The sequence below is a fragment of the Schistocerca piceifrons genome, chromosome 3 (genome assembly GCF_021461385.2).
Source record: "Schistocerca piceifrons isolate TAMUIC-IGC-003096 chromosome 3, iqSchPice1.1, whole genome shotgun sequence".
NCBI classification, from domain to species: Eukaryota; Metazoa; Arthropoda; class Insecta; order Orthoptera; family Acrididae; genus Schistocerca; species Schistocerca piceifrons.
The window spans coordinates 742,930,180-742,944,909 of NC_060140.1; the positions used below are offsets into that span (position 1 = coordinate 742,930,180).

At 41.4% G+C, this 14,730-nt stretch overlaps 1 protein-coding gene across 1 annotated transcript in view; it reads left to right on the top strand.

Annotated features, from left to right (window-relative positions):
• The window catches only part of LOC124789028, a 150,857-nt gene extending 136,383 nt beyond the window's left edge, over nucleotides 1-14,474 (top strand). The window contains exon 7 of the mRNA XM_047256315.1: nucleotides 14,324-14,474. Coding sequence (XP_047112271.1) covers nucleotides 14,324-14,434 — 111 coding nt within the window. The 3' untranslated portion in view covers nucleotides 14,435-14,474. The remainder of the gene's footprint in view (nucleotides 1-14,323) is intronic.
• Nucleotides 14,475-14,730: the final 256 nt, after the last annotated feature.

Below are 14,730 nucleotides of genomic sequence, written 5' to 3' on the forward strand. Positions count from 1 at the left end.
TAGTCAAGTTATGCCACAAATTTCACTTCTCCTCAACTCTATTCAATAGCTCCTCATTAGTTATGTGATCTACCATCTAATCTTCAGCAGTCTTCTGTAGCACCACATTTCGAAAGCTTCTACTCTCTTCTTGTCCAAACTATTTATCGTCCATGTTTCACTTCCATACATGGCTACACTCCACACAAATACTTTCAGAAACGACTTCCTGACACTTAAATCTATACTCGATGTTAATAAATTTCTCTTCTTCAGAAAGGCTTTCCTTGCCATTGCCAGTCTACATTTTATATTCTTTCTATTTCGACCACCATCAGTTGTTTTGCTCCTCAAATAGCAAAACTCATCTACTATTTTAAGTGTCTCATTACCTAATCTAATTCCCTTAGCATCACCCGACATAATTCGACTACATTCCATTATCCTCGTTTTGCTTTTGTTGAGGTTCATCTTATATCCTCCTTTAAAGCCCTTGTCCATTCCGTTCAACTGTTCTTCCAAGTCCTTTGCTGTCTCTGACAGAATTACAATGTCATCGGAAAACCTCAAAGTTTTTATTTCTTCTCCATGGATTTTAATTCCTACTCCATATTTTTCTTTTTTTCCTTTACTGCTTGCTCAATATACAGATTGAATAACATCGGGGATAGGCTGCAACCCTGTCTCACGCCCTACCCAACCACTACTATTGCTATACTATCCTAAAATTATTTTTCCGTGCTCTAAAACAGTACGTCTAACTGTTTACTGCTAAATGACCACGTTGGGTGTCTGTATAGGAGTCGTGTGATTCTGTTGTTAGTTATGGTAATGTGAGAACAGACAGTATTGTATCCAGTACAGACACAAAGCTCACTCCCCTCGAAAAGCACCATGTTTAACTTCCCAGTAGTCCGCAGCTCGTGGTCGTGCGGTAGCGCTCTCGCTTCCCACCCCCGGGTTCCTGGGTTCGATTCCCGGCGAGGTCAGGGATTTTCTTTGCCTCGTGATGACTGGGTGTTGTGTGATGTCCTTAGGTTAGTTAGGTTTAAGTAGTTCTAAGTTCTAGGGGACTGATGACCGTAGATGTGAAGTCCCATAGTGCTCAGAGCCATTTGAACCATTTTGAACTTCCCAGTAAGACGGACCTGTCATTATCAACAGTGCCGTTATTTGGTATAGACTGCACTGACCATCTGCTAATACTTTTGTAAGTACAGCGCTATCCAAAGACGTGACAAACATTCATTATACAATGGAAGACAACCGCTACTTCATTTAAATGATTTTATTGGTATCATCGAATTACCTGTAGCCTACTCCAGTGTTACGGAGGAAGCAGAAATTGTTATTAAGACGCAAGAATCAAATTCGGGAGGAACAGGGTTCACGCCCCTTTTTGGTCATCCAACTTCAAATTTCCGGTTTTCTCCATAAACGTTGAAGCATGTTTTCCACCTCTACTGAATTCGGCGTCGACGTGACTTTAGATATATCCCTTCTTTCCGTTCTTCTTGTCTTACTAAGGAGAAGTGAGACTCAAAGCCCATTCAGCCATCCTGATTTAAGCTTTCCTCTTTTACCTTAAATCATTTAAACCAAGTGAGGTGACGCAGTGGTAAGGAATTGCACTTGTGTTCAAGAGGACGGCTGTTCAAAACCCGTTCAATTATCAAGATTTAATTTCTTCAGTGGTTTCCCTAAACTGCTCAAGGTAAATGTAGAGAAAGTTCTACTTGAAAGAACGCCGCTGATTTATAAGAGACGATCAAAAATTTTACGTTAGTAAGCTTTGCTGGAGCGTATATGCAACGTTGCACGTCTCCTATTCTCGTATATAAGCATGTAGGCAAGGGATTAGTGTATCACTCGAGTCTTTCAGACGCGCATGCCGTAATTGCGGAAACGTGAACTATGGAGACGTTATTACAAAATGTGTCCAAACATGACAGACGTTCCGTGAGCTCATTGTTGCAGGCTGCAGGAGATGGTGCCACTAGTGAGAAACAGAGTCGAAAACGTCGACGATGCAGTGGTGTCTCCATAGTCCCCTCATCCCCAGAAGAGCCGGCCATCTGTTGGAAAGGTGATGCCCGTCCTGATCTTTGATAACGGGATCCATTACTTATTGATTTCAAAGAACCTGGTGTTCCCCCCCCCCCCCCCCAACCCCCCACAGGCGAACAGTGCTGTGCAACGCTGGAGAAATTACGGCGTGCAATTAGGGCGAAACGTCCGGGAAAACTGCGACAAGGGGTGCTCCCGCTTCATGATAACGCACGTCCTCATATCACAAATGTCGTATCGTAGAAGTTACGCCAACTCAAGCGGGAGACCCTCGAGGTCCCACACCGTAGTCCTGATTTATCCCCACGCAATTATCACGCCGTCGGTCCCTAAAAAAAAAAGCCTTGAATGGCGACGATTCCTGTCGGATGAGGATGTGCAGCAGGTAGTTAAGGACTTCTTCACACAGCAGGACACGGCGTTTTACCAATCTGGTATGTTCAGTTTGTTGCGTCTTGGGATGATTGCCTCAGTGCTCACGTCGATCTTACTTTACAGCCTTCGAACTGAAACTTTTTGACCGTCCATTATTCTTCACCATACTTCCCCAACACGAACTTGTGCTTTGTGTCTAATGATATCGTGGTAAACGCGACGTTGGGCCCTAATTATACTTCCTTTTAAATCACTAACGGCGGATCTTGGCTACGTTACTTCTATGTAGTCAAGACTATTTCCATCTCCTACTCTTTTCACGTACAGTCTAGTGCTCCGTTTCTAAGAATGCCTTTTGTTTTTTACTATGCATTTACCCCTTAAAGCTAGTAAAAAAATGCAATGAGTGACTACGGCTATGCCACTGGATGAAATGTCCGTGGGTACGGATTGGAAGGAAGGTTACGCCCCGCGTGCTCTTTAATGCGCCTTCTGCGCACGATACCGCAAGGCAGTGCGGTCGTGTGGGTTGCCGACTTGTGGGGAAATAGGCGTACAACTTATCTTTTCTAAGCCAAAAAGCATACTAGGCTGATATCCAGATACTATCTGACAAGTGAATCGCAGAGTTAACTGCGCTATGTCGATATTCTTAGTACTTTTCTTCAACACAGTCGCTTAAACAGGGGTGTAATCCAGCGTCTAGCGTTGTAACTGATACGTACTCAGCCGATTCAGTGAGGAAATACCGGAGGGAACGTCATTATACGCTTCGATATTCGCAATAAGTTGACGATAAACCAAATGAGAATCACCTTAAAACAATGAATGCAAGTAAAATATACATAACAAGCGATTCGAGGCTCTGTAAAGACATTGGGCTCGTAGTAGCCAAGACAGCAGTTCATACGCCTGCCTGGTCATCCAGAGTTAGGTTTCTGTTGAGTTTCCTAAATCGCTTAAGAATGAAATCCGTTGGGAAGGCAGGCCAGTTTTCTTTCCAAATTATAATTTGTCGCCTATAATATTCTCGTCACGGACAGGACGTTAAGCCCTAAACCTTCCTTAAAGCACATGGAATCAAGTTTTTCAGTGTTTTAATACTATACTTTACTTAGGTAACAGCGTCCATAGTTGATACAGTCATGTAGTCCCTCTCGGAAATTTTCTTCAAGAAAACTATGAAATACGTGGGTCATTGCGCCTTTTTGTGGAAATCGTATATTTTCGGCCAAGGTTGATTACAATGTCATCCAAATTTGGAAGGTGGAAGTTTTATGAGATGCACATTGGTCATCAGTAGTCTTCAAAACAATGAAACTATTCAATTCAGAAAAATAGAGGCCAAACACACTGTGTAACATACCAGCGCCAGCCGCGCCATGGGGCTGTTATGGCTCAAGATACAGCAACCACAATCCCGTGGATTTGAGATTTGTACAGACTGGAGCTGAAGGATCCCCTTTCCCTAATCCACCTAAAGTAGGATGCTGTTGGGGCATAGAAGCGTAAGGCTGAGTGAATTTCCGATGACGACAGCTATTTTTCAACAGATGTTGAAAATAAACTTCCGAGAAGTCTTGCGAGAAAGCAACAGTCCCCGAAGGCGTGTTATTGGCTGGAGAAGGAAATGAAACTGACCAATGAGAATGCTTGCATTCCGTTCCTGGAGCTAAAATACCACAACGTTTAGTAGTTACAGGGAGTTGGTTCAAATGGCTCTGAGCACTATGGGACTTAACATCTGAGGTCATCAGTCCCCTAGAACCTTTAACTACTTGAACCTAACTAACCTAAGGACATTACATACATCCATGCCCGAGGCAGGATTCGAACCTGTGACCGCAGTGGTCGCGCGGTTCCAGACTGAAGCGCCTAGAACCACTCGGCCACTTCGGCCGGCTACAGGAAGTTAATCATTGGTTTTAGAGCACTGACAAGTTTAACAGTGTCTCGGGAGAATCCGCTTAGAAAAGCTGAAGAAGCGTCTTTCAGGGTAGAGACTACAAATATTCTTCAATGCTCTAAGTGTCTGTCACACAGAGATAGTAGGTAAAGTTAAGGAAAATCATTTCACACAGAGGCAAATAAGCAGTTGTTCTTCTCACATCCATTCGTGAAAAGAACAGTAAAAAGCGTAGGAATAAGTACCCTCTGCCACGCACTTCGCAATGACTGACAGAGTATATGTTCTAATCAGCTGCTTTGTAACCTTAGTTTTTACTAGAATAAATACTGAACTCGGTAAGATTTACTGTGATTTTACGCCAATGGATGGAACTCGCAGAAACAGTTGACACGATGCATCGCGTGTAGACTGTCTGAGCAAAAATATTCCAACACCTATACTCTGTTCATCATAAGAATAAACCTGATGCAAACGTTACACCATGTATTCTTTCGCGTTTGCTTGAATCTCATGGGATTTCGTTTCACGTGGATCGGAAGCCAAGCTGTGAAGGCGATGAAGGTATTAATTACAGTCAGTCGTCAGGTAGTCTCTCAGTTCCTTTCTTGTCCGAATCCGAGAAATACGTCTCAGTTATGGAATTGTCATCTGCTACGTTGATAAAGAGTCGATCAACAACAGGATCCACGAAGCTACCCAGGCGCCGCATTTTCTCCTTTTATGAGGTGCTGCTCCTAATTCGGCCAGTATCAGGCAGTGACATGCGAAAACGCCATGTGCGTTAGTTCCAGTATCTCTGGCAGCTTATTTACTTTATAAATTTTGATTCACTGAAACTAAAGCTCTCCCTCTCTCCCCATAGGATGAGGTTTGAGCGGGAGGAATTGCAGTTTTTTCGAATCAAAATTAACGAAGTAAATAAGTATTTTTTAATTATCCGTATCCATTTTCCACGCAAAAATGAGAACATCGATTTTCTTGAATTACAGCGCCAACTATCAAGAATCAAAACAAATGCTTAAGACAAAATGTACGTAGTTTTTTATGTAGAATCTGATTCTGCAATAAAAATGGGGGTTCTCATTTGAAATTTTGAAGTTGCCTCCCACCCCACCCCAGGGGGCTGGGTTGGCGGGCTAAGTTTAGCACCACCAGATGTTCCCCTGGAAAATAATCAACTTTGGATTCGACACATTTTTTCGTGTGAAGCTTATTTTTCGAGTTATTCTGGTTGGTCAACTTAAAATTTACACCCTGTATAATTACAGAATTACGCTCTGTGTAAAGAGGGAAGATGAGAGTGAATGGGATGACTTAAGAAAAAGATGATAAACAGCCTCCTGTAAAACTTATTTCCATTCAGGGCAATTTAAGTTCATGGCAGCTTGATAAATTTGATACGTAATCTGAGACATAACGGCTATGACAATAACGAGTGCATAAGTTTACAAAGTATTTTAAAACGAAACGTGCTTCTAATACATCTTGCTGTCCACTGGGACTTTTTTATCGCATTCTTGTCTTTACGGTAAAATAAAAAAAAGGTACTCTGCATGTGTAAAAACAGATTCGAATACGGTTAATTCCCCTTATATCGTATTTCTACACGAGCCCAATAATCCTGGAGTTAGTTTTCTACTTTGGATTCTGAATGTGAGAGACATTGAAGATTCGGCTATTCGTTCCCACTCCTACACAATACGACAGGAACAAGCTCCTACAGAAGTTAGCATAGAATTGACAATTTCGCTCTGCCAGTGTAATTTCTGCCGTTCCAGTGAAGGAAAACATTAGGTCTACAACTTTGCCTCTACCGTTTTGCAATAGACGGCAGTAGCGGCAAGTGGAGTTCAAGTGGTTGGTCGTAGGTGTAATACAGTAAGCTTAGGCATCTGTAAACATAGTGCCATAAAAATATTAGTCGTTTCGTGATTGCATCATCAGGTTATTCTCGAAAAGTACGTTAACTTTCGTACCCATTTCTCACCATTATTTGCGGCTGTGGCTCTTAAAATGCTGGGTAAGACCAATGGTGAGGGAACTATTAGTGGAAGAACGTGCAGAGAATGTTTTCAACGCCTTAAGAACGGAGATTTTGATGTCGAAGACCGACATGGCGGGGGAAGACAAAGTTTTCGTAACTACTGAAACAGACGAAGACAGTCACAGGACATCATTATCGAAAGCGACTGCAGCGTTCGAGCCCAGCACTGAAACACAAACGGCCACAATACAGCGATAGACACGTAAAGGTAATTTTGCAGCAGGTCAGTGCTCGACCCCATGTCGCAAAACCCGTCAAAATATACATGGTAACGTTAAAAAGAGAAGTCCTATCCCTCCCGCCGTATTCTCCATACGTTGCTCTCTCTGACTACCACCTTTTTCGATCAGTGGCATACAGTCTGGATGACCAACACTTCCGATCATATGAACAAGTGCAAAATTGAATCGATTCATGGATCCCCACAAAAGACGCCTAGTTCTTCCGCCACGGGATGCGTTTGCTATCTGAAAGATGGGAGAATGTAGTGACCAGCGATGGGCAATACTGTGAATCATAATTTTTTTGTAAGTTTTTCGCAATAAAGCCCCGAACTTCGAGAAAAAACGGTGGTAGGTGCTAGTGCAGGCGAGTGGCCAGTATCGATTGTTAGACGTCGTACGCTGATCGTATCGACTGGGGCTCGCACTGACCCACTGGCCTCTGCTTTTCCCAGTTCCCTCGTCGATACGGAGAGAGTACTACTGTACGAAGACACGCAGAAGCAACGCTTCTTTACACGCTTCACCACGTCGATAATGCCCCTGCCAGAGGTGGGTAGTTCCGGCGCAGTTATGAGAACCAATTTGTATTTCTCTCTTGACTTGTCGGTATAGGTAATCTGACATGTTCAACAGAAACTAAAGTAGGCGTAACAGGGCTACTAATACTCACAATGAACTTAATCCATTTATCCGATAGGACCATCAGCACTCTTTGATTGTTCATTATCTACAGGAAAGTATGGTCATTTACGGGGACGACTAAATTTATAATGTTGTTATTAGAGCCCACGCATTTGTACTAATTTTCTTTATAGTTAGACGATGGTAAGGGGATCCAGAAACACTTGGAGAGAAATTACCAATTCGAGTAATTAATCGTAGAACACTCCAGCTGGGGGCAATAGTAGAATAACGCCCTCAACAAAATGAAAGGAGCATGTAGTGTCTGAAAAACATTTAGTTGTATATTTCGTTAGCAGATCTGTAGCTGAACTATTTAGCGGTAATAATAAGAAGGGTTATGATGTGGAGTAGCCACACAGAGTTACTTGTAGGGTAGACCTACTGAAGATTTAGATTTGTTGAAAGAGTTCTGTTAAAATGCAGTGTAACTGTAAATAAAAAATGCATACCAGTTCTCGATTACTGCTTCATTGTTCGGAGTCCTTATCAAGAAGGTATGATAGCAGACATAGAAGAATTCAAAGGCCCGTTGTCACGTCGGTACAGCCCACACGAAAATGTAACGTAGGTGCTCGGGGAACTCACGTGGGAGTCTTTGAAGGAAGGAAGCAACATTAGCATTAAACGTCGGCATTTCTGAAAGAAAAAGCGAGGTTATTCTCAGGAAAACCCTGTCGGATACGTTCAGTGAGCCTGAACTCGAGGAAGGCGGTGGGAAAATTCTGCTACCAGTATCGGATATCTTACGTAGGGATCGACAATAAGAGAAGAGAAATTAGGGACGGCACAGAATCATATCGATAGTCAATTTCCGCACATTCGTTACGCGAATGAAATGGACAATAGCTCGATAATGCTGTTACCAAGTCCCATCCTTCACGTGCTGTACAATGCACGGAGTGAATCAGATCTACAACTAAAACTGACACAGGTGAAAATATACGTTAATAGACACAAAAATGACTTTATCATTAAATATTGTCCTAGTTAGTATAAATCTAAATGCAATCTTTTCTATTGCATCCCCACCTAATTGAACTCAAATTTCACCCACAACATAATTTAGCAAAAAAGTGCAATATGCATTCACCCCCCCCCCCCCTCCCGTCGGAGGTTCGAGTCCTCCCTCGGGCATGGGTGTGTGTATTGTTGTTCAAATGATCTCAGCACAGATTTGGATGAATACTGCACTCGTCTATGCAGTGAGTCATGAATTGGTTCAAACGCCGCCGGATCATCCCGTAAATCTCGACATATCCGTACATATCAATACTGAGATAATTTTTGAAGCCAGCGTATCTGCCCTACCCGACGTATCCAGTCCAGAACCATACTGGAACATATGTCGCCCACATCAGCTTCATGCATGTTGCACATTCTCCATCATATAAGCGCCACATACTTTTCAAATACACGTGTAATGTCTAGGACACTATTTCATTCTCAAGTAAGTGGCGGCTCATAACCAAACATTGGCGGTCATCTCACAGACGACATGTCTATTCTGGCTAGTATTACTGTTTACTTTCCCCTGTGTCAGGTCCTGTTATTTATTAGATGTTCTATATATTTATTTACTGCAAATCTGGAGACTTGTTAAACTAGTATTTTAAAACACATCCTGCACATTACAGTTCTCTTTTGTCATCTTTTTTGTAGTTTTTTGTTTTGTTTTTATCTGAAACATTTGACGCAGAGTAAATAATTAAAAAATAATTTTAGATAGAAAGATAAACAAAATTTTGTTGGTGTAAGAACAATGTAAAAAGATGATCTGATAGAGGAGAGATTTGCTAATTACATCACCAATTGTCAACGGCGGTGAATACTTCGGAATGGTTTCTTCGAGCTATTGAAACCCAGTCACAACAAAATAGTTTGTAGCTAGCAGCAGAGAAATGGTATTGCGTGTCCCATGCATTAACATTTGGTATCCATCCATGTACATAACTGGGTGCTTTCTTGGCTAGATTGCCAGTACCTTACACTTCATTTACTCCATTATTCGTAATACTTATCTATTATTTGACTGATATGTGCGATTTGTCAGTGCATTTTGGCGTGTTGTGTCTGATTCATAATTCCAGGTGTCTTATTTTACTATTACTTCTCATCATTTTTCTCCTCCTGTTCTTCTTCAGTGTCACCGTTGTCGCTGTCACTGTCAGTATCGCTGTCTACCGTCTGGAGATTGTTGTTACGCTGCATGTAAACATGTCTGTTATGCCGTCTCCACAGGCACTCTTCATACGTTCTTTTTAATTACAGTCTGTTAAAGAACTTAATTGTGCCTATTGTTCTTTGTCTCTTATTGCTGTGTATATATGTGTTTCTGTTTCTGTGTAGTCTAACAGATGTGCATGTATATAGTTCGCATATTGCCCGCAGAAGAAGACAGTGTGTTTTGGGAACCTTCTTCCACGCATGTGCGTTTAGGTGTCTGTCTCAGAGTCATGCAGTTTAAGTGCGTGGGGTAAGGACCATGTTGAGGTAAGAAATGTACCATACCGCTGCTGGGATCGATATGTTTCATTTTCAACCGTCCCCTTATGTCGGGGAGGAAATCGTACAGTCCGGGTCCCTTATCGCTTACACCTCACTCACCCTACCATGTAGCCGGCCGGTGTGGCCGTGCGGTTCTAGGCGCTTCAGTCTGAAACTGCTTGACCGCTACGGTCGCAGGTTCGAATCCTGCCTCGGGCATGGATGTGTGTGATGTCCTTAGGTTAGTTCGGTTTCAGTAGTTCTAAGTTCTAGGGGACTGATGACCACAGATGTTAAGTCCCATAGTGCTCAGAGCCATTTGAACCATTTTTTTGAACCCTACCATGTACCCAAACGCAAACTTTTAAGGGGACATGTCTGTTTTATCAGTACACCGGATATGATGTGTACCTTACCTAGACTTCCATCTTTAACCAGTACCTTGCACCTCTGTATTTGATTGTGATACCTATCGGGCATATTCCGAGCAACACACACAGAGCATCCACTAAGGTGGTGCCAAGGGCTCCTGAGAGCCTAAGTAGAACATTTCTCTGCCCTCGTCTGACTGATGCTGTATTGGTGGCCTGCTTCAGTCCGTGTGCCCACGTACTAGCTGCGAAACTGAGTACCGATTCGAAGAGCGCACAATGGTCCTACACCTACATCCTGTACGCTTACATGTGAATGTAAGCAAGTAAAGCTCCGCGTTCAGGCCCGCAGGGACAAATCGGGTCCGACCGAACGTCGTATTATCGTCTGTCAATGGCGTCATTGGATGCGGTGTGGAGGTAGATGATGTCAGCACACCATTCTCCCGACTGTTGTCGGTTTTCTTGAGCTTGGAACTGCTCAAATGGCATTACAAGGCTGAGTGCGAGCATTCCACCAAGGAAAGATCCTGGTAGTACCGGCAACCGAACTCGAATCTTCCGCATAACAACCAGACTTGCTGAACATTGAGTTGGGGCGGCGTACAGACATAGATGTAGTCATGTGAAATAACAAGGCTAGTACACTAGACATTGTTCGCACGCAGAAAATTAACGGAAGTCTTCGACACCAAAAATACGCCTACGTTTATAAATGAAGATTTTCACTCTTTATGTCCTTCATGGTTTAGCTTACGAGCCAAAAACCTCACTCAAAGAAACACTAGTGTACCAGAATTAAAAGCAACAATGAGCAATGTACAACTCAGTACTTGAACTGCGTCTGAGGCGTAGGGTAACAAAAGAAGACCTCAGATGGAAAACTTATTGCCGTGTCCAAAGGGCGATGGTACGAACACATTGCGATTTTGATAGACGGACGGTAACCGGAAAGAAACATAGAAAGGTGAGAACCACAAGGTAACAAAAACCGAGGAACATAGTCTACACTATGGGCAGAAATTCTAGAATGGTTGTTCAAATTTAGATTCCAGCTGCTCGATACAAGAAAGAAAAAATGGAAAACTTGAGCATACTCGCATTTCGGAGTGATGAGAACCACAATGTAACAAAAACCAAGGAACGTAGTCTACACTATGGGCAGAAATTCTAGAATGGTTGTTCAAATTTAGATTCCAGCTGCTCGATACAAGAAAGAAGAAAATGGAAAACTTAAGCATACTCGCATTTCGGAGTGGTGACTCTACAACACGTGATTCACACATTGTAGTCTGCTGAGGCACCTGAAATAAAAACGAAGAAATAAACAGATATTTAGAATTGATCAGAAACCAAAATATTTATGGAACAAAATGTCAATATATCAATTCACAAGACTTCAAGAATAATTTTTTTAGACAGAAATCTTATCTGAATTAAAAATATTGTTAAAAAAGACCAAGTAAAGCATTTCAGTTACTTTTATTGTGACAAATCTTATGATCATAATAACGACGTACAGACTAAAGTGAGCTTGCTTGGCGTGATATATGGAACAATCAAAAGGCAACTAAAAACTAAAACGCAAAAATAGTAGGATACAATTTTATAACGTCGTTAGTCTTCCAAGAATGATGTATGAGAATGAAATATATATTTCAACTAAGAAACACCAAAAACATATTCAAAACGCATAAATGAAAGAGTTTAGAGAAACCAAAGGAAATTAAAACTTTAAAAAGAACTTTAAAAAGGTAGCGTGCGAGAAAAATTGGAAGACAACAAATAAATAACAAATGAATATCTGCAGAAACCGGATCCACAAAGACTGCCAATTAAGTTAGAACATTTCCTAGCCAAAAACGTAAAGCAGATCGTATCACACCAAGGAAAAAGATGGGTGCCTAATATGGGAAGTTTAGAAGAAGAAAAAACTATTGAATTAGGAATATTTCGGTAGAGTGAGATATTGGCACCTTTGAAAGTGGTATAATAAAAATTAAAATAGCAGTCAACTTAGAAGTTGGCTGAGCCCCAGGGCATTGAATAACTATCCAGATATTGAGAAATTTAGTTAACACCCCAAGTCATAAATTGGATGATCAATTTATAACTTGTTCGAAACGCAGTTTGTAGTGACATCTGATAACTACAAACTAATTATCAAGCTGCGACAGACTAGATAAATATTGCTAAATGTGATACACATAAACAGATGTCTCGAATGAATCTATAGCAAGTATTGCCAGACAAGCTTTATTTTTTTAATTCATTGTGTGGCCGTTCAAGTGCAAGTTCAAACAATGAGATGATTAAAATACGTAAGGTACATAAAAAATATATGTACAATATATTCGAATATGACAAAGATACAGCACAAATACTAATACAAATACAACAAAGGCCAGTATATTTCATCAACTATAAAGTTAAATCCAAACAAGACAGCCACAAATAATAATATAAAGACAAAAAACACCAGTATATTTAATCCACTATAAAGTTGAATCCAAACGAGTCAGCCACTCAACACCAGCTGGGCTGGCCTTGATAAAGTCCCTCCATTTTCCACAGAATCTACGCAAGAGCAATCTTGTACTATATGTAGCAATGTTTGTTCAGCAGTTTCACAGTCACACATTAAGTTATCAGTGGTACCCCAATTGTGCATCACGGATTTAATTTCTGCATGTCTAGTTCTTACATGGTTTAATTGACGTCATGTCTATGCCAGACATGGGGAGGTATTGGGAGGAATGAATTAGATTTGACAGGAGGGAGAAATGAAAGGGTGAATTTCATTGTCTGGGACTGGGGGCCTGTTTTGGCGGGAGAGGACATGGAGATTGTGGGTTTAGGGATGGTATAGTCACAACAATAAATCAGGATCGATAAGCGCAGGGGAAACGATGTGGTTATTGGCTTCAGGTTTGAAAGATGTGTGGGATAGTGGAATATGGGAAGTGTTCACAGTGGGTATTCTGTATGTTGATATGGGAAGCTGGGCGGAAGAAGTGCCCATTATTTTTTTTTTACCCTCTAATCAGCTGCTGCCTAAAGAGAAGTAGTCTCACTAGTTGTAATACAGCTACACTATCACTGTTATCAGTGAATTTTACAAAGAAGCTTGTTCTGTTAGTTTTAGTAAACGTTTTCTGACTTTCAGTTGTCTGATGTTAAGTAACTCATTTGTATTATTTTTGCCACCTCATTTATACAAAGAGTGTTATCTTTGCCATATCAATGATTGAACAACGTCTTCTGGCCTAGAAATACAGTTCGTGTTGTTTCTTTCGGCTTGGTAGTTTCCTCTCTGAATGACTGATGCCGATGTGATGACGGATCGGGAAAAGTGGCCAAGGTGTTCACCCCAACAACAGTTAGTTATGTAAGTCTGCAGGCTTTCGTGGCCGTTGTCACTGAAGTTAAAATCTTCTGGGTTATTAGGCCGCGTCATGTTTCTTCTAAAATGTTTGAAGTTTCGACCCCTCTGCTGGGGTCTTCCTCAGGATCTTTTGGTGTCCACTACTGCTGGAACACTGTCAGAGACGAGTGTCGCGTAACAGTTAGTTACTGCCATACATCACGTCTAATACTGCAGGTCAGGCTAACTTCTGAACCTTTTTATATAGAAAGCTATAATTCGTCATTCTGTCCCTTTGTGGTGGTTTCGAATTAATTTGTATTCGTAAAATCGTCTCTGCTCCAATGTATTTGGCCTAATACAAAAAAATGCGATTGAAATAGGTCTGCTGCAGCCGCTTGGTATTGTTTAAGATGCTACTACATCAAAATGCCCACAAAATTTGTTCGGAAATCAAACGACACACATGGGATGTCGTTGCGATGGCACTGCCACGTTTTCCCCTTCATAGGGAAAAATGGACGCTATGTAAGCCGTCGGTAAAATGCATGTAGTTAGTATTATTGTTATCATCTTCTTCACTGAAACATATTTCGTTTGATACCTTACAACATGAAGATTCAAAATGTGTAAGCTTCTGTAAGTAACAATTATTTTGTAAAAGTTGTTTCTTTTAGAGTGGCCACTTTACCCCATCTTACCCGTGGTCGATAATTTGGTTGGTGCGTGGAGGTATCTGCTATGAGACAGTGTGCTAATTAGAGTATGTGCCTTACAGTAGCAATGTATAAACTGAGTGGGGAAATTTTATTTTGTCCGCAGGTCTTGGCCACCGTCTCCCTAGGAGCTGGCGAACGGTCGGTAGTGCTGCCATCTCTGAGCGTCGAGCACAACTACTCACAGATACTGTCCGAGCTAGTCATGAAGCTGTAAAGAGAGGTGATAGTGGACTTGGTAATGTGGTGTTATGTGATGTAATGTGATATGATGTTATGAAATGTGATACAATGTGATGAACTTTGTGGGTCGAAGTGGGTCTGGTGCTCTGAAGACTAGAATTTATGTCGCTCTGGATATTCTTCGTATGCGTGTCGACGTGCTGAACTGGATGATGCTTAGATAGAATAATGCTACATACAAAAATTCTTTTATTTTTTGTTGTTTAAATTAGGGAGAGCTTTCCATCACTTTTGTGCAATGTAAGGCATATATATTTTGTACACCAGCTT